The sequence below is a fragment of the Dreissena polymorpha genome, chromosome 4 (genome assembly GCF_020536995.1).
Source record: "Dreissena polymorpha isolate Duluth1 chromosome 4, UMN_Dpol_1.0, whole genome shotgun sequence".
Lineage (NCBI taxonomy): Eukaryota > Metazoa > Mollusca > Bivalvia > Myida > Dreissenidae > Dreissena > Dreissena polymorpha.
Genome location: NC_068358.1, coordinates 22684587 through 22706356, shown reverse-complemented (window position 1 = coordinate 22706356; position 21770 = coordinate 22684587). Strand labels below are relative to the sequence as shown.

General features: G+C 34.7%; 1 protein-coding gene across 1 annotated transcript; it reads right to left on the bottom strand.

Moving 5' to 3' along the window:
- Positions 1–919: 919 nt before the first annotated feature.
- Positions 920–21283, bottom strand: LOC127876326 (lymphocyte expansion molecule-like). The gene is made up of 10 exons (XM_052421435.1): positions 21076–21283; positions 18581–18668; positions 17470–17640; positions 16735–16873; positions 16291–16409; positions 14788–14931; positions 9107–9274; positions 8347–8475; positions 7589–7713; positions 920–3407 (listed from the first exon to the last, which is right to left on the bottom strand). The coding sequence occupies exons 1-10, from the start codon at positions 21123–21125 to the stop codon at positions 3269–3271; spliced, it is 1272 nt and encodes a 423-aa protein (XP_052277395.1). The 5' UTR covers positions 21126–21283; the 3' UTR covers positions 920–3268.
- Positions 21284–21770: the final 487 nt, after the last annotated feature.

Below are 21770 nucleotides of genomic sequence, written 5' to 3'. Positions count from 1 at the left end.
GTTGATTGAAAAATGTCATTCACAAAATGATTAATTAAGAAGACAGCGCATTCATCAAACTGTGCACCACTCTAATGCCTCAAAACTTAATTAAAAATCTTATAGAATTTCATCAGATACATACGTCCACTTTGCACATGTAGAAACTATTGATGTTTACATTGACTTATATTGAGATTCATTATTTTAAAATGATAAACTTCAAATTATTTTTTTCAACGACTGGTGGTGACATGCTTCCACTGAATTGTCAAATTGTCTAATAGGCACTCCTGCTTTGGAAGTTTGATAAATTTGGTTCAATTGAAAACAAAGGAAGATCATTTAATGATAAATTTACTGATTGAATTTTAAAATCAATTGAATGAAATGTTACTTATGTGTTTTGAAAAGTGAAGTTTGTTGATCTTGTTTCCATGCAAAGCTGTCCTTCAACTCTCATTTTGACACTTTGACTCTTGAATTTGTAGAAATAATATTGTAAACATCTTAATTTTACAATGTAAGAGTCACATTTAATGTAAGCAGATTATATATGATAAATGATCAATGCATTTGAAATGCCATTAAAATAAATCTCTAAAGTATAATAACAAGTATAGCCTTGAAGAAAACAAGTTTTGTTCTTCAATGTTTCATTATTATTGTATCGCATTGTTTTTGTATACTGTATAGTGTTATTGAAATGTTGAGTGAATAGATGTGAATGAATCATCAAGTTTATTTAATTATCTTCATTACTTTTTTCGTAATGCACAATACAGTTCTGCTGACTTATGGAACAACATACATGACGGACAGAATGTAAACTATAGTACCCTTCAGTAAACTGGTAAAGGAGTAATAACATGCAAGTATGGTGATGGACACTTGTGATTACTTACGTTAAAACATTCATTAAGAACTGATAAGCACTTCATAAAAAATAAATATTTTATTTAACACTTCAAACAGCAAATAAAGGTGCATCATAATACATGTGTATGACAAACATCCAATAAGTGAAAACAACAATGGCTGTACAGAAACTGGATCTTTTTTCTCTAAAAAAAATTGTGGAGTTCGATATGAAAGAGTTTTACATAACAATTTTCCATTTTCCACATATATTGCGAAAAGGAGCGAAAACTAATTTAAAAAAAGTTTATTTCACCTCATACTAATGCCAGTCAAAATGTATGAGGGCCAGTTAATTTTACTAGAACTTGCCCTTATGGCCGGTAAAAATTCTGGTTAATTGCCTCATTTATATTTGACTGACCATTTCAATAATGTCGTGGCCAGTAATATTAACGATATACCTTGTTGACAGACATGAGCTTGTTACTCTTGCAGAGACCGCAGTTTCTGGTGAAATTTTGTATCACCAAATTCGTTCTGTTATTCGGCTGCACTTGGAACTGATCCAAATTAAAATTTGTGTAAATAAATATTGAACATTTATGCTTAAAAATTCAACTTTAACCTTTTTTATATAAAACTATAGATAATAGTTATAATACTGCAAGCAATAATCTCAAAAAAGAAATCACAGTCTTTTTGAAAGAAATGTGATCAAGATTAACAAAATACACTCAACATAATACTGTAAGGTGCATACACTGATTCTCAAAAATATTTGCAAAAATCCTACAACAACCACAACACTGACCTCAATAATACTAACAATTTAACACAGTAGAGTCTAACAACTATTTTGAAACTTCTGTATAGAAGCATCACAGCAAATTCTGACTGATTGTGTAAAACAAAAAAAAGGACAACAAAGAAAACATGCAATATGTAAGCAAGCAAAGAATGCGAAAAAATACAAACTGTGCATACACAGTCGAAGGAATCATTATTAATGCTAGCAGTTGAGCAAACAAAATGTAAAAACAACAATACATCATACACTATTGCATATTTGCTGTGCAACTAGATTTAATGCATTTGAACTGTGCCCCAAATAGCTACATTTATACAGCAAAGATAATGTTTCAATAATCGTATGACGTGAATGTAGGCAGTGTAAATGGTAACCCATGATTAGGGCGTTGCTAAAGGCAGGTGGTTGCCAAAATGATAAGGGGCCACGTCACCAAATCTACTTAGGGCCCAATTTGCTGAATGTAACAGCAAAATACTTACACCAAAATTTAAGTATTTTGCAGTTTGAGCGGGATTTCTAATATAGAAATGTTCACCAGACACAACAGTTTTTTGCACTTCCCCCATATTTCAGCTATTAAATGGGCATGTTTGAAAAATCAAAGGATGGAGTTGTTATAAATGTGCCCACTTGGTTGCATATCTTTTTGCAGTAATGATGATGATTTGCAAACAATTAAGCTCTGATAATATTTGGTGAAAGATTAGAATCACAATTAGGAGGTTGGAAAAATGAACACAGTTTTAACATAATGAAAAACACATCACACAAAGCACAAAAAGATTTATAATAATCATTAATATTCTACCTTTATACTGGTAGTACAGATATACAATGTATAGAATAAACCTACAATGGTGTACATACTAATGTAGCCATTAAATAGGACTGTTATTGCGACTATAAAGGGATCAATGTATAAGTGTTTTAAATGTAAACTGTATAAACACAATTTATAAGTGTGTTTCATATTTACAATCTTCAACAACTTTTTAATGCTTGTTGCCGCACTAGAAACTGAGAACTTGACTATTTATTATGAATTTATTTATAGATGATGTTTTATCCACGGACATGTATTACTATCCCTCATTGTGGTTAGGACATTGAAGCCTTCCTTGAATTACTTGATACAAAAATTATGTAAATTTAAATAAAATTACAGCCATTTTTCCAGTAAAATATTTTATGCAACTGGAATGAACATCTAGGTTTGGGAACAAACATCCTTATAAGTATTTACACTTATATATCTTTATTATTTCAATAAGTGTATATTTCATTCAAAACATGCTTATAATCACATGGATATTTCATTCTGTTACTGAAATACAGGCATTATCTCTGTTTACATTCATTATTACAGCTACAAAACTAATTCAAATACAACAATGTAAAAATAACCCTATATCTTCAATACTTTTTTAATGTTCTCTTAAATGAAATATCAATCACATATTCATAGAAACCTTTTTCATTTTAAACCAATAGTTCAATAATAATTTCACCATAAACGAGATGGACCACTTCAGTTTCAACATACAAGAGAAAGCCTGAAGCATTTTACCCTGTCAAACTCATCTTTAAACAAAACAAAAGGTTTTGGTATGTGTGTGATCATGCCACAGTTATAGCCCTTTGCTTGACAAAGGCATCCTGGGTGCTGGACCGTGGAAGATGATATCCAGCGGGCACCTGTGGGGTGACAAGAAACACACGGTCTTCTACGCGCACATCCTTACCACGAACACGCTCCCTGAGAGAGAAACATACCATATAATGAAGTTGGTTTTCTTGTGCAGAAACAATTACAATGTTAAGAGCTGTTCTATATGGATAGCAATGAACAAACGTCTTTTTTTTTAAAGAGTATTTTCAAGTGTTTAAATGTTTTGTTTCCAATGAAAATGTCTGTACATGAATTGTCATGACAGTTCTAAACAAGAGAGCCATGATGGCCCTGAAGTTCTCACCTGAGTTCAAGGTACACAATGACCTTTGACATAGTTTTGACCCCTAATGACCCAGATTCAAACATGGCCTCAAGATTGTCATGATTTATATTCTGACAAAATTTTATCAAGACTGAGTCATAAATATGGCTTCTTAAGTGATACTATAGGTTATTTAATATTTTACTGGGTGATCTAATTTTTTAAACAAATGGACATATTGGCTTTGACATTCTTTCAATAAACATTTTGATCAATTTTTATTGAAACTGAGCTGTAAACTGACCCCATTCGTGTTTTTTCTAAGATTTGAGAGGTTGACCTAGTTTCCATCCGTCCGTCCCAGCCACTATCTCCAACACTTTTAGCACTAGAACCTTACAACTTACACACATGGTAGCTATGAGCATATGTGCGATGGCGACGGAATTTTGATCTGACCCCTGGGTCAAAACTAATGGGGGTTGGGGAAGGGGCCGGGTCAGAGATTTTCCTGCGACTGCGAGTCGAAAAAGGCTCATACCTAAGGTGTCCCTTCAGATATTGTTTTCATATTTGGTACGCATGTGTATCTGGACAAGACCTTTCCATGCGCATAAATTTTTTGACCCCTGTGTCCTTGACCTTGAATTTAGGGTCCCCATTTAGATTTTGAAATTGATTATGTGGTTATCTGCACCGTCTGTCTGTCCTGGCCACTATCTCCTCCTACACTATTAGCACTAGAACCTTGAAACTTACACACATGGTAGCTATGAGCATATGTGCGACAGTGCATTATTTGGAATTTTGATCTGACCCCTTGATCAAAAGTTATGGGGGTTGGGTTGGGGCCGGGTCAGAGATTTTCACTCATTTTATTAGGTCATTTTACATTAACTTCTTCATTTCTTCATTGATTTACTTCAAATTGATACTGAACATCTCTTATGACAATACGGTCAATCTCAACTATGCATGGCCCGATTACCAACCCTGGGGTGCCCCTGGGTCAAACATGCGGCGTGGGGATACTCGTCGGCCTCTGCCACGCTATTTCTAGTTTGATTTGACTTAATTGCATAGTTTAGATCACAAGTAACTCAGATGCATAGGTGACCTTGATATTGTCAAAACATTACCACCAAGTTTCATCACAATCAAATCATAAATGTGGCCTTTACATTTTCATAACATTTGACCTGGTTATCTAGTTTTTTGGTGCACATGACCCAGATTCGAAAATGGCCTAGATATTCTCACTATAAACATTATATAATTATGTATTATATAAACATAACAAGTTTTATCAAGATTAAGTAATAAATGTGGCCTTCATAATAATAATGTAGAATGAGTTTTAATTAAGCCTTAAGCTTGTCTCACACTTGGTTATTGTAGTATGTCAAACAAGTTGAATCAAAATGAGATAAAAAAACAAGAGCACCGCCTTGCGGGTGCAGACCGCTCATCTATTTTCTTTTTAAAGGTGAAGGGACTCTCATTTTCAATCACAAAGGAGGGAGGGGTGGAGTGAAGAGCGGTGCATTGTGTGGGGGTGTGGACATTTATTACATTTTCTTCCAAAAATGCGAAAAAAAAGGAAAAAAAAATCGGGGGGGGGGGGGGGGGGTGGGGGGGGGATTATTGGGTGCGATGGTTGGACGGTATTTCAAACATAAAATAATAAAAATAAATATTTGTGTTTTTTAACCGTTTCATAAAAAAAAATTGGGGGGGGGGGGGGGTGAGGTGGGGGGGTATAGTGTGAGGGTGTGGTGGTAATTTGTGAGATGATCTTAAAAAAAAAAAAAAAAAAATAGGGGGGGGGGGGGATTCGGGTGGGGGGAGGGGGGGTGGGGGGAGGGGGGGTGGGGGGGGATTATTGGGTGCGATGGTTGGACGGTATTTCAAACATAAAATAATCAAAATAAATAGTTGTTTTTTAACCGTTTAAAAAAAAAATTGGGGAGGGGGTGGGGGGGGGGTGGTATAGTGTGAGGGTGTGGTGGTCATTTGTGAGATGATCTTAAAAAAAAAAAAAAAAAAAAAAAAAAAAATAGGGGGGGGGGGGTTGGGGGGGGGGCACGGGCGATGGTTTGGGTGGAGTCTATTGTGGTATGTCAGGTAAGAGTAGTTTTGTCAAAGTATCAATCAAATCTAATCATAAATAAAGAAGTTATGGCAATTTTAGAGAAATTTAATAATTTGACCTTGAGAGTCAAGGTCATTCAAAGGTCAAGGTAAAATTCAACTTGCCAGGTACAGTAACCTCATGATAGCATGAAAGTATTTGAAGTTTGAAAGCAATAGCCTTGATACTTAAGAAGTAAAGTGGATCGAAACACAAAATTTAACCATATATTCAAAGTTACTAAGTCAAAAAAGGGCCATAATTCCGTAAAAATGACATCCAGAGTTATGCAACTTGTCCTTTTACTGTACCCTTATAATCGTTTGCGAGTGTTCCAAGTATGAAAGCAATATCTATGATACTTTAGGGGTAAAGTGGACCAAAACACAAAACTTAACCAAACTTTCAATTTTCTAAGTATAAAGGGCCCATAATTCCGTCCAAATGCCAGTCAGAGTTACATAACTTTGCCTGCACAGTCCCCTTACGGTAGTTAGTAAGTGTTGCAAGTATGAAAGCAATAGCTTTGATACTTAAGGAATAAAATGGACCTTAACACAAAACATAACCAAAATTTTCAATTTTCTAAGTATAAAAAGGGCACATAATTCTGTCAAAATGCATGCCAGAGTTATCTAACTTTGCCTGCCCAGTCCCCTCATGATAGTAAGTAAGTGTACCAAGTTTGAATGCAATAGCATTGATACTTTCTGAAAAAAGTGGACCTAAACGCAAAACTTAACCAAAATTTTCAATTTTCTAAGTATAAAAAGGGCACATAATTCAGTCAAAATGCATGCCAGAGTTATCTAACTTTGCCTGCCCAGTCCCCTCATGATAGTAAGTAAGTGTACCAAGTTTGAATGCAATAGCATTGATACTTTCTGAGAAAAGTGGACCTAAACGCAAAACTTAACCGGACGCCGACGCCGACGCCAAGGTGATGACAATAGCTCATAATTTTTTTTCAAAAAATAGATGAGCTAAAAATGTGTCCTCTTTAAGTTGATGATACATTCCACGTTATGCTTATATCGCAAAATGATGAAGAGACAAATGATCTAGACAAAAATTTCAAACATGTAGGTGATAAAAATACATAATCTAAGTACTAGTATTAGATCTGCAAGAATGACCTCTATCTGTGTAAGCGTGGAGCAGATACGTCCCCATTTTATACATAGTATGCTAATAAAATGTGCTCTTCTTATGAATCATGTAATAATTTATTGTCTCCCAGTTGCAAAATAGTATGCTGTTATGAATTAGTCCAATTTCATCGGAGATTTATGTTCCACAATTTTAATTTGTTAAGCAAGACTGACAGAAGGTGCAAGCCTTAGAGTATATGGCATGATCAATGCTTCACAACTTTAATGTTGATATGTTAAACAAGACTGTCACAAGGGGCAAGCCTTAGTATATTTGACATGTTACGTGGCTGGGCTGTGGCACATACTACCTACTAGTGCAGAACAGAGAAGTGGGACCATTGGCTTGCTTCCCTTCTACAGATTAGACAAATTAACAAAATATGCAGACACACAGTTTGTAGTCAAAATATGCAATTTTGATAATTATGTGTCACATAACATGATCTCCTTTTATATAGCAGATGCAAATAAAATATTCTTAGTACATAAATACAGTATTCTAAGTACATACATGTAGTATGTAGTAAATATGTATGGTCTGTACATCAGGAGACTGAACAGTGTCAACATCGCTGACATGGACTTCCAAGGAATATGATAGAAAAGGATTCTTCAAAACATGCTATCCTTCTATGCAATGGTTTGAATCTTATAACTTTGATGATTTGTTGACTATAACCATGATGCTTTCAACACTTTTTTCTAACAAGGAACCTACTTGAGGAATTTCTCCATGGCCAGCGACAGTTTCCCCGTCTTCCCCTTGAAGGCACTCTCGTGTGAGTTGCGATGTTGTGCCTCCTCCCACTTTTGGATGTCATAGCGACCAGGGCCCACAGGGTTCTGAAAACCGCCAGCGATTTGAAACATTACACAATTATGGCATGGTAAGAAATTGGGACCAATTATGAAGTGAAATATTTCACTTAAATTTTAATTTATTAGTTGAAGCTCCATTTTTGTTTTAGCAGAATTCACCCATGGTTGGGCTTAAATGCACCACTAAACAAGAGATGTGTTTGTCAGAAACACAATGCCCCATATTGCGTCGCTTTCAAGCCATAAATTTGACCTTTGACCTTGAAGGATGACCTTGACCTTTCACCGCTCAAAACGTGCAGCTCCATGAGATACACAAGCATCCGGGGGCATAAAAACGTTTTGGAATACACAATCAATAATAAATTAGGAACCTTCTTGGTTTTGTTTTAAAGTAGAAGCCATCCAAAGCCATGAGAAATTTCAGAAGAGTTGTTTACCTCCTTTCAAAATTTTGAAAGTTTCAAATGTCACAATAAAAATATTGCAGCCAACACAGACATTTGTTGAACTTAGAAATGTGCAATATAACATTGTTTTTTATGTCTGGATTTGGGGACTCTTTCCAATTGAATCAGCTGAGATTCATATTCGATTTAGGAGGTACATGTATTTATATATACTGAATGTTTTTTCTTACTTGTAAAGGAGACTTACGAAATTGCGAGTGAAGAAGCGCTGGGAGAGCTTGTCGTTCCTCTGTGCAGTGGACAGGAAGCCCGGAGCCTTCTTGGACTCAGGTTTGGACAGCTGACCGGGTTCATATTGACCCGGGCCTGGCTGTGTCTGCAACACAGGAAGAAACCATGGCAACCATCGTCAAATTAGATGTTTTATTTACCTTACTTCAGTCCTTTTTACTTATAAATGTAGCAAGATGCACTATTAAGTTTTTAATCATTTTTGCATTCACACTTTTGGTCTATATGGATATTAACCACATGGCCATTTGTCTACATACCAATTAAGTGTTAGTTTTTACTTATTTTTGTATAAGTGGCTTCCACAATTTTTGTCTAAAAAAAAAAGCTTAAATAACATGCATGTTTCCTATATGGCCCTCTACCCACAAGACATTTTCATAAACATAGCGTTGTAGATGGAAGCACTTTGATTTTAGAGACAATGTTAAGGTTTTTTGTTAAAGTTTTATATTAGAGGTCACAGTGACCTTGACCTTTGACCTAGTGACCCAAAAATGGGTGTGGCATAAAGAACTCATCAAGGTGCAACTACATATGAAGTTTCAAAGTTGTAGGTGGATGCACTTTGATTTTAGAGCCTATGTTAAAGTTTGATATTAGAGGTCACAGTGACCTTGACCTTTGACCTAGTGACCCAAAAATGGGTGTGGCGTGTAGAACTCATCAAGGTGCATCTACATATGAAGTGGTAAAGAGTTAAGCATACTATGTACCGGTTCTTTCGGACATTGCGAGAGAGTGCTACAGAAGACGCGGTCTGTTGGTTTCTCTGGATATTGCTTCACTTTTCCAAACTTTCCTTGACGTGATAGATGGATTGTGTCCCAATCATCCACAAATGACTTCAGTTGATACTGACCTGGCCCTAAGTCGGCAAGTTTCTAAATAAATAAAAAAAAGTTTAAGACAAATGTTTAAAATGTCTTAACTTGTTTAGAGCAATACAAATGAAATATAACATTTAATCTGAAGAAAGTTTACATAATTAGACAAATAAGGACATTTAAAATGATCATTTATAAGCTAAAATGGAACTAAATTAAACAAATATGAAAATGTACCAAAATACACAAGATGAAATATTAACACATTATTTTAGATTTTATTTTTGGAAACAATTACAATATGAAATGACACAATACTTTTGCATGTGAATGAATATTCTATGAAGATAAGTCTCAATTACTCAAATCTAGAGTATTATATTTTACTATTATTATAAAAAAAGGTATAAAAAGGTATTTATTTTAATACTGTTGGAAGACAATTGATATGTGCCATTTATACATGGCATGTAACATTGAATTATAACTTACTGACGCTCATTGGGTCATTGTCAACCGGAAATGGAAATGAAGTCATCCAGGGGTGACTAGAAGCCAATTCATGATACCCTGGGGTGACTTAAAGCTGATTCTAGTCACCCGGTTGGCTTGAAATCACCCCAGGGTGACATGAAATGGCTTGATCGCCCCCGGGTGACTTGTGTGCCATTTCAGGTCAACAATGACCCAATGAGCCTTACTGACTTAACACTTTCTCTAACTAAAACAAATAAAGGCTAGCCTAACTGTAAAACAATGAAGTTTGTATTCTTGGTTAAACAAATTCACTGCCTAATTAAAAAGGATGTATAGTGTTTCTACTAAGTACAGAAACCAGAATGTAAAAACCAAAATTTTAATAGCCAACACAAAATATTTCAAGAAATGTGTTGTTTCTATACATATCATCTACAATATCATCTTAATCAGATTTGGAAATGCCAGGCCAAGCTTTAAAAATTATATGCTGTCCATCGCCTATCAAAGGTTGCTGGTTGATAGGTTGAAAGTAAAGGGTTAATGCTATATAGTTAACAAATAAATCCAAAGGATAATGAGTAAAAGTATGAAGCTTATTTAACCCTCCTCCAAATAGAGTTATACCTTAGATTGTTCACCTGCTTAATGGTTATGATATGAACAATCTTTGTAAAGGACCACTAGATGATGTTATGCATCAAATAGAAAACCAATAAACCTTGCAGTTTCCGGTATGTTTTAAGGTACCACCTTGAGAACCATTTTTAGCACTGTTGACCTGCATCATATGCAGCAAACAAGAACAGTCTGACAAACTTTGCAAGAGACACTCAAGGATCATTTCTATAAAGTTTTGTGAAAATCAGCAAAACGGTTTTGAAGGAGATCACATGTGAAGCCAATTGTTAATGACACGCGATGCAGAACACCTATCAAAATGTATCACCATGAGCAATTTGTTCTCATGCAAGCCCAGGAAACTTGTCTTTTTTTACCCCTGACAAATCTTTTGAGTAGTTTTTAGCAGGGACAATTTTATGACTTCATAAGCATTAGAAAACAATGATATTTTTATTATTGGCTCCAGTATTGCATAGAACTTATACTACTATGGTGTAGCATCAAAATGTTACCCAGAGTCTTTCAAACAGGCAGAATTATTATAGTGGTACATGCAGTTCATGCTCAAAAATAGAGTAAAATAAAATGTTACAACTGATCATCGATCATTACTCCTTCCATTTATTTGAAACTACTTTTTCATTTAGTATTCAATGGTCTTCTTGTAGTTTATGGAAGATGCAAGGAACTAAATGAAAAATACAATAAATAACATAAGCAGAAATAAAAAATAAATATTCAACAATTCTTCTTATCATCAATGGACAATCAGTACCTGATATATTCTGAGATACTCAAACATGATAATTGTGAAGTCTATTGTGTGATCATAGTGCTTTCACTTATGCTAATTGTCATAGTTTAATTGGCACTAAATTTGGTATATTGAACGTATTTGATGAAACAGTATGAAACAAATTAAACTTAAATTCTGTTGATTTCATTGCAAGATTCCAATTCTACTTTTTCTGTGGTCTTGAATCAAATGGTTCAGCCAACATAAAATATTTTAATGGCAAATTATATTAACGTCAAACTTACATTGAAACCAACACGGACTAAATATATTTTATTATACCATAAGAACAATAAATACTATATATAACTAATAAAGTTCTAATTATTCTTATGACAAAGAAAACAAGAGCACCGCCTTGCGGGTGCAGACTGCTCATCTATTTTTCTTTTTAAAGGTGTAGGGACCTATCTCAATTTCAATCACAAAGGAGGGTGGGGTGGAGTGGAGAGGGGTGTATAGTGTGGGGGTGGGTGTGGTCATTTATTACATTATCGTCCAAAAATGCAAAAAAAAATATAAAAAAATTGGCAGGGGGGATTCTTGGGTGGGATGGTTGGACGGTATTTCAAAAATAAAATAATAAAAACAAATATTTGTGTTTTTTAACCATGTTTGAAAAAAACAAGAGATGTGTTTGTCAGAAACACAATGCCCCCTATTGCGCTGCTTTGAATTTATATATATATTTTTTACCTTTGACCTTGAAGGATGACCTTGACCTTTAACTTCCACCACTCAAAATTTGCAGCTTTATGAGAAGGTCGCTTTGAAATATTATTTGTTTGACCTTTGACCTTGAAGGATGACCTTGACCTTGAACTTCCACCACTCAAAATGTGCAGATTCATGATAACGTCGCATTGAAATTATTTATTTTTTACCTTTAACCTTGAAAGATGACCTTGACCTTGAAGAATGACCTTGACCTTGAACTTCCACCACTCAAAATGTGCAGCTTCATGAGAACGCCGCTTTGAAATTTTAATATATTTTTTTGACCTTTGACCTTGAAGGATGACCTTGACCTTGAAGGATGACCTTGACCTTGAACTTCCACCACTCAAAATGTGCAGCTTCATGAGAACGTCGCTTTGAATTTTTTATATTTTTTTTTACCTTGAAGTCCACCACTCAAAATGTGCAGCTTCATGATAATGCTGCTTTGATTTTTTTTAAATTTTGTTTGACCTTGAAGGATGACTTTGACCTTGAACCTACACCACTCAAAATGTGCAGCTTCATGATAATGCCACTTTGATTTTTTTTGGACATTTGACCTTGAAGGATGACCTTGACCTTGAAGAATGAGCTTGAACTTTCACCACTCAATATGTGCAGCTTCATGATAATGCCGCTTTGACATTTTTTATGAGTTTTTTTACTTTTGACCTTGAAGGATGACCTTGACCTTGAAGGATGACCTTGAACTTCCACCACTAAAAATGTGAAACTTCATGAGAACGCTGCTTAGAATTAAAAAAAAAAAATTGACCTTGAAGGATGACCTTGACCTTGAACTTCCACCACTCAAAATGTGCAGCTTCATGAGATACACATGCATGCCAAATAAAGTTTTCGGACGGACAGACGCCATATATTTGACATTTGACCTTGAAGGATGACCTTCACCTTTCACCACTTAAAATGTTCAGCTCCATGAGATACACATGCATGCCAAATATCAAGTTGCTACCTTCAATATTGAAAAAGTTATGGCCAATGTTAAAGTTTTCGGACGGACAGACACCATAAATTTGACATTTGACCTTAAAGGATGACCTTGACCTTTCACCACTCAAAATGTGCAGCTCCATGAGATACACATGCATGCCAAATATCAAGTTGCTATCTTAAAAAGTGAAAAAGTTATGGCCAATGTTTAAGTTTTTTTCGGACGGACAGACGGACGGACTGACATACTGACGGACAGTTCAACTGCTATATGCCACCCTACCGGGGGCATAAAAAATATTTTTTTGGGGTGGGGGTGGGTAGTGTGAGGGTGTGGTGGTCATTTATTAGATGATCTTTTATTTTAAAAAAATGGGGGGGGATTCGGGGGGGGGGGGGGGGGGGGGGGGTGTGGGGGATGGTTTGGACGGAGTCAATTGTGGTATGTCAGGTTAGAGTTGTTTTGTCAAAGAATCAATCGAATCGAATAATAAATAAGGAAGTTATGGCAATTTTAGCAAAATTTAATAATTTGACCTTGAGAGTCAAGGTCATTCAAAGGTCAAGGTAAAATTCAACTTGCCAGGTACAGTACCCTCATGAAAGCATGAAAGTATTTAAAGTTTAAAAGCAATAGCCTTGATACTTTAGAAGTAAATAGGATCTAAACACAAAATGTAACCGTATATTCAAAGTTACTAAGTCAAAAAAGGGCCATAATTCCGTAAAAATGACAACCAGAGTTATGCAACTTGTCCTTTACTGTCCCCTTATGATAGTTTGCAAGTGTTCCAAGTATGAAAGCAATATCTATGATACTTTAGGGGTAAATTGGACAAAAAAACAAAACTTAACCAAATTTTCAAGTATAAAGGGCCCATAATTCCGTCAAAATGCCAGTCAGAGTTACATAACTTTGCCTGCACAGACCCCTTACGATAGTTAGTAAGTGTTGCAAGTATGAAAGCAATAGCTTTGATACTTTAGGAAAAAAGTGGACCTAAACACAAAACTTAACCAAAATTTTCAATTTTATAAGTATAAAAAGGGCACATAATTCAGTCAAAATGCACGCCAGAATTATCTAACTTTGCCTGCCCAGTCGCTTCATGATAGATAGTAAGTGTACAAAGTTTGAATGAAATAGCATTGATACTTTATGAGAAAAGTGTACCTAAACGCAAAACTTAACCGGACGCCGACGCCAAGGTGATGACAATAGCTCTTTTTTTTTTTCAAAAAATAGATGAGCTAACAAGTGAACATAATTATGTTCCTAAATGCAACAAGTTTATACCTGATAATCTGTAAATTTCACCCTACAAAAATACAGGTAGTTGTGTATTTAAACTAAAAATCAGCGTGTTTAAAAATAACCAACAAGCAATAACAGCACTTTCTAAGTGTAACCAAAGGGGCTTCAATATGACAGCATTTCAGAATCTTACTCAAGATTAACTAACTATTAATCAAAACTATAATTAATATGCAAAATGTTCATCACACGATTTAGTTTTAATTGATATAGCATACAGAGCTCAAACAAAAATAGATTAAATGAATGAAGCCACACTACCAGGACAACAGAAATTGCACTGAATGAAACAATAACAAATAACATTTTTCATTTTAAAGCAACCATTTTTTTCCAACAATCCTGGTTTACAAGTAAAGATCATTTGAGCAATTTTACTTGCAGTTTCTTAAGTGTCCGAATGATGGTGATCATATGGGTTAACCCTTTCCTGTTCAGATACATATTTTGAACATGTGCGGCCACTTAAAAAACCTTAACCCATCTTACAAGATTACAGTTTTAAAGCCTTTATTTCCAACTATAACATACTTATGAGCAGCAAACAGCATAAAATCTACACAGACTAAGAATTACTGACAGGCTGTTCTTGTTTTATGCTGATTACATACATGTATAGCCATTGTCACTTTGCTTCTGAGCCGGACAGGGTTATTCCATTTATTAACAAGGATCAGTACTTACAGGTGCCGCTAAATAGCCCACTGTAATAGGTTTATTTCTGTCCCCTGAGAACAGATCGTATGGTCCGCGCAGGCTGGTAACTTTGCTTATTCTTTCCTCAGCAAAACTCTTGAAGTTGTAAGTACCTGGCCCTAGTTTTGAACCCTGGAAAAAAAAACAAGCAACACATACTACTATGAGAAACGTTCAGATCTCAAAGAAAGTTTTATTACCCATCTTTATAGAAAAAACAACAATTATATTTTATATTCTATATTTATATTCTATTTTTTTATATATTTATATTTATGTATTGTCCTAGTGGTAAAGAAAAGGTCATAGACCGGACGGACTCGTATGCCACGAAGGAAATCACTTAGACAATGATTGATTGAAAAAGGGCATTTATTTTATAATGCCATAAAAAAGATTAAAAACAGAAAACATATTTTACTGAATGGCATAATGGGCGGTAAAAACACGCCCAAAAAGGTATACAAGAACAGTAATAAAAAGAAATGTAGCAAAAGAACATCTCATAAAAACACATTTAAGGTTTCCGGAGACCAAATGAAAATAATACATTAAATAAATACACATAAAAACAAACAATTCCTTTCTTGGCAGAGAAGAGGTGGAGGTGGGTATTGAAAATAAACACTATTAATTGTACTAGCAGCTGCAAGTAGAAATCCGAGCGCATAATGGCCAAGATCAATATTGATTGGCCAAAGGGCTCACATGATCTTATAACTTAAGCTGATTGGTTAATAACATAGCCTGGCTGGGATAGATCATTATTGGTTAGATAGGTCACGTGATTTAATATCTATAATTAGACTTAAAGGCGAACAATCACTTCTAATCCTCATTTAAATAGATGTACAAATGTATCTTTATTTAACACTATTTTTACACTCTCTATTTTATTCAACATGTAATGCTGTGCTTTGTCAGGTATGTTCAATAGCAGTACTATACCATCTTTATAGAGGCATTGACAAAATAATAACCTTTGGAATAAAATCAGCTGTATTACAACACTGTTCAATAGCAGATGTATGGGAAGATTACCGGTACTTGGTAAGTGATTAGTAAAAAATGAATCACCCACCAAAGCTGATGCTTCTTATCCTCATTTGAATAGATGTATCTTCATTTAACACTATTTTTACACTCTCTATTTTATTCAACATGTAATGCTGTGCTTTGCCAGGCATGTTCAATGGCAAATAACTCCGGAAGGTGTGGAACTTTGCCTCAAAGGTTGCTGTTAAATGAAGGTGGAAGTCTTGAAATATGTAGCTTTCCAAGCAATACGCTGGATAACTTGAAATAGAATGTATAATGGCAGCCCATATAGGGAACCACCAGGACCCATAGGAGTTTCAGTGGAACCATATGTCCCATTGGACACATTTGAAAACCAATACTGGTTGCCCATTTGTGACCTATATGTATTGCTTACTAGGTCACTGCTCAGAGCAATAAAATCAAGAATAAGACAAGGGCATATCTGTATACCACGGAGGGAAGATTCCTGGGAGTGGAGGATCCTGCGTCCAGGAGTCCAATAGTGGAGGTGGACTGTTTAGCCTTCTCCTCCTTGGCAGCATGTGGTATTCCCCCCTCCCCATATGTGCCTGTGAAAGCAAAACCAAAGCAACTTAAAATATTTTTTTAATCCCTGCCCATTGTTTAAGGTACTTTTGATAGAAAATATCATACATAAAGTTTTCTTTATGGATTTAGGCTAACGCTTGAATTCAAAAGTCACAAAATACTAGTTCACAAAATTGGTACTCCAAAATCAGAATGATTAAAGCAATCTGGCATCCATCTCTATACTTGAAAATGCTTTTCTACAAGTAATATTTGACTAGTTTAGAGCATATCCAAGTTAAACAAAACTCTGGCCTAACATTGTACATGTATTTGCAAAGTAAAGAACTGTAGAAGTGATATTACCTGGTCCCGGGATTTCATTCTGCATTTCCTTGAACCTTTGTGCCCGGGTCTCACAAATACCGAGGGCACTGCGGGGCTTCAGGTCAGATATCTCCAGGAAGTCTTTTATATTATACGAGCCTGGCGCAAGTTTGCGAACCTGTAAGATATGTATTATGTGTAATAGGTATGCAATATGACATTTGTTGCAGAACTGAAATCTATGTATTTTATATTGAAAATGATTGTGTTGTATCACCATTCAAAATTATGTATATTCATGTAATTATAAGATATCATTATACTGATGGCTATTAAACAATGCTCTTATTCCCTTTTGCAATTAAATATACTTTTAGGGCATAAAAAGGAACCCAATAAAGCCATATATGTTATTGTCCTATGCTCAACTTGAAAAGATATCAGTTCCTCTATAATAATAATATTTTTAACTATTTGCATTCAATATACATGCTCAACTTGACATTTGAAATATCATATTCTGCTTTTTAAGTTCAATATATATACTCAATTTAACTTTTGAATGTCATGTTCAGTGCTATATATTCTCAGCTTTATATTTGAAATGTAAAGTTCAGCTTTTTACATTCCATTTTCCGGTACATACTCAATTTTACATGTGTAATCAATGTCGTGTTCAGCTTTTTACATTCCATTTTAAAATTCAGCTAAAATAAGCTTGTACTATCATAATCATTAATGCTATTTTAAACTATTTCCATTCAATACACATACCAGTTCTTTCTTCATTTCCCACTGCTCTTTATGCAGGAGGTGCGGAAGTGCAGCCATTCTCTCCACTTCATGAGCCCTTGCCCACCCTGGACCTGAAGCCTTCTCCTCTACAGACTTACTGTTGAAGCCTCCTACATCTACGTAGTATGAGCCAGGCCCCATTCTACGATTCTACGATTAGAAATGTACCAGATGTGCATAACATAACAACATAATTTATTATTATGTACCAAGACAGGGCACTTGATTGTTCTTTAGTTTAAATTTATTATATTTAGTTAATAAACGTTTTATTCAATACGAGTTTCAAGCTGAATTATTTTAATACAAACAAGATATGTGTTTGTCAGAAACACTATGTCCCCTTTTTCGCCGCTTTGAAGCTATATATTTGACCTTTGACCTTGAAGGATGACCTTGACCTTTCACCACTCAAAATGTGCAGCTCCATGAGATACACATGCATGCCAAATATAAAGTTGCTATCTTCAATATTGCATAAGTTATTGCAAATGTTAAAGGGGCAAACAAACAAACAAACACACAAACAAACCAACAGACAGGGCAAAAACAATATGTCCCCCACTAAAGTGGTGGGGGACATAACAATTGGCTTTTGGGCTTAAGTAAGTGACCTAAATTGCAGACTTTGATGTCATGTGGGAATTTTAGTTCAATATGTTTAGTTGAAAAATTGAGGTGTTGAAAACAATGCGTTGAATGCAAACAGTAACATGCATTTTTGAACGTACAAAGAGGCATAATTCTGCATAATTGCATGGTTTAATCATGGATATTGGTTAAAGACCTCACATGATGATCCCATGACAAAAAAGTGTTTTTATGTTTGTAGAAGTTACAGAGATATGGATTTGTATCAAGCAAAGCTTTACCAGGGCATAACATCCAGGAAATAGTAAGTAGTATAGCTTTATATATGATGATTTGTTGATCTCAAAAATGGCGGCGCTTAAACAGGATAATTATGGATATTTTAATTCCTTTATTGGAACCTCATATTACCAGTAAAAGGTGTGTTAGTGAGTGCTAAAACAATTTAGTTGGTGAGATTGACTAAAGGAAAAAGATATGACAAGAAACAAAACATTACCAATTCTTCTATAGACTTTTTGTCATATGGAATTTCTGTGAATGTCCCAGGCTTTTTCTTATTAGGATGAACACCAGAAACATCGAACCTGAAATTTTAGCATAATCATGATAATCTAACAATCACTTTGTCATTTGCCTTCGCAAACGAGGAAGAATATCTTCAGAGTACAATGCAGTACACAATTCTTTCTTTAGTTAAAAAAAAAACACATTAAAAAAACTGAGTCACTTTGTAAAAACCTACAGTATGTTATGCAACAGTTGACTTGACAAATGACAATTAATGTTTCAAAATCAAAGTGCTTCAAGTCAGCAATGTTAATCACATGTCGTGTCACTCGAGGAAACATTTTTAACACCCGGATTAACAGTTTTTATCAATGTTTAAAAGATTTACCAACATAAAACTTTCTATGAAGGTGCCATGTACCTGTATAAGGAGCTGAACAGAGAGCTCTATAAGAAATGGGGTCATCTCTGAATCAGATTAGCAACTGGTTCCCAAAATATTGATACAATATATCCTCATATATATAATAATTTATTTTAAAACCTTGCAATGACGGAAACAATCTGAATAATTATGTTTGTTGAAATCTGACTGCAACTAGACCTTTCCACAGCTGTGACGAATACACCCTTTACGCAATATTTGACACTTGGTAGTGTTCTTTTTCTAACCTTTCTGAAAATAAGGTCAGGGCGCTACTTATTGGATTTAAAAAAAAAGTTTTATCTAAAATTGGGAAATTGGTGTTGTTGTTTTGGCTAAAAATACTTTAAAACTGAAATGAAAATGTTTTTAATAATATATTTAATCATGTTCAACTATAGAACGGAATAGGGAAATTAATTCAATTTTGCAATATATAAACAATAAATTTTTTTGGAAACCTTTCATTTGATATTTTAAGCAGTCATTTTGGAAAAATAGGAACATTTTCAGATTTGAAATTGTGCCAAATATTGGCCCCAAATTTGACCAAAACAAAAAACTGCTAGCATATTACAACTTTAGACCCAAGGAGCATTATTTAAACAAAGTTTGTAGAACCACAATACAATTTTTTATACCAAATATTCCACCATCTGGTCTAGTGGTCTTAGAGGAACAGATTACACTATAGAATTCTATATAATCTCGTTTAAGCCTTCTGTGTCAGCTGTTTTGACCAAAGGGTTGTGATTTGATGAAAATAAGTAAAGGATCAATATACAATGTGAAATAAAAAATAATACAGTTTACACATCTAACCGTAATAGTTTCAAAGATGAATAGTTTTTTCTTATAAAGTCTAGTATAAATAACAATCAAATAATAATGTTACAGAAATCCCCATATAAACAAGAGCTGTCACCATAGGATGACTTATGCCCCCTATAAACGCTTGGTAGAAGTTATGAGCTTTTTTCGAAACCTAAACGCAGATTTCAAAACCTAAACGCGGACCCTAAGTTCAAGGTCACAGGGGTAAAAATTTGTGTGCGTATGGAAAGGCCTTGTCCATATACACATGCATGCCAAATATGAAATTGCTATCTGAAGCGACATAGCAGTTATGAGCATTTTTCGAAATCTAAATGCAAAGTGACGGACAGACGGACGGACAGAGAATCCGATCACTATATGCCCTCCTTCAGTAGCATAAAAATGTCTTAGAATATCAAAATAAATCAGAAAGCCACATAAACTAGAGAGCGGACACCAGGCTAAATCCTTGAAATGCACTAAGTGACCCCGTAACCTAGTTTTTGACCCGGCATGACCCATATTCGAACATGACCTAGATATTGTCTATATACAACTTCTGACCAAGTTTGGTAAATATCAGATGAAAACTACTTCAATTAGAGAGCAGACACCATGCTTAATCCTTGAAATGCACTAAGTGACCCCCTGACCTAGTTTTTGACCCAGCATGACCCATATTCAAACTTGACCTAGATATTGTTAAGATACAACTTCTGACAAAGTTTGGTAAAGATCGGATGAAAACTATTTGAATTAGAGAGCGGATAGAAAAGTGTGACAGACAGACAGTGTGAAAACTATATGCCCCCTTTTCTTCGAAAGGGGGCATAAAAATACACAACTTATTGTGATGTAGGACGATAAAAATCACACCTGCACAACTACATATGATATACATTCCAGATGTATGAAATATCAGATTTTATGTTATTATTATTAAATAATTAATTGTATGTAAAATATGTACAAAAAATCTATCAAGACTCATCTGACCATTGGCATTCTGCTGTTTTGGATAAGGATGCAAACCAAACATATGTTACATTGCAAGAGCATTACTTCTCGTATGTCTTTAACTAACCTCCATAGCACAACACAGAATTCTTCTTGCGGCGATGAACATCCATTGTTTAGCAAATGACAATGTTTCTTTAGTTTCAAATGCTGCTTATAAATAATCACAGAAATGTTAAAATATTTGACAAACTTCAAAAAGCGTAATTTTAACAGTTTTTATTTACCTCGCAGTTTGAGTTCCAAATGGACTTCCTTTAAATTTCTTTTCTGCCATTTTCTGGTGTTATTCTGGCTTGCAGTACTTCTTGCTGTCTTCAGACTTTCATTTCATTATTAAGTTCGGGAAACCAACTGCCACAGGGTTTGTTGTGCATAGCAACCCATATCGGCTTTCGTACCTCCGATATCGTCAGAAATTTTGTACTTTACCTCAATTGAAAATATTTTTTTCATGTATGAATTGAAATTGTAAAAAAGATGAAAAGGATTCACTTGACAGTGACTTAAAAGCGACTATTTATCATTTTAAGTTCCTTTTAAACTTATTTTAAGGTTAATTTACAAATTTTTAAATGAAGAGTTCTTTACCAAAATGTAAACAAAACGGTCAGCAATCAGAACGGTCTATCCTAAAATCCCCTGTCAATCATTTAAAAAATCTGATTCGTAAGCAAGTCACTTGTCCAACTACCAATACAAGACAGTTTTATGTTAACAAGAAGTGTAACACTTTTGCGTGTGAAACGTTTCGACTTTAAGCAATACAATCATCCTTCATGATGCCTTTGTCCTGTACATTATATTCAGCCATTTCAGAGTTACATTGGCTTTTATACAAAATGAACAAATTTTCAACTAAGGCGAGACGTAAAAAATAAAAAAAGTCTTGCAACAAAATCAAGACAAAATAATATAAATA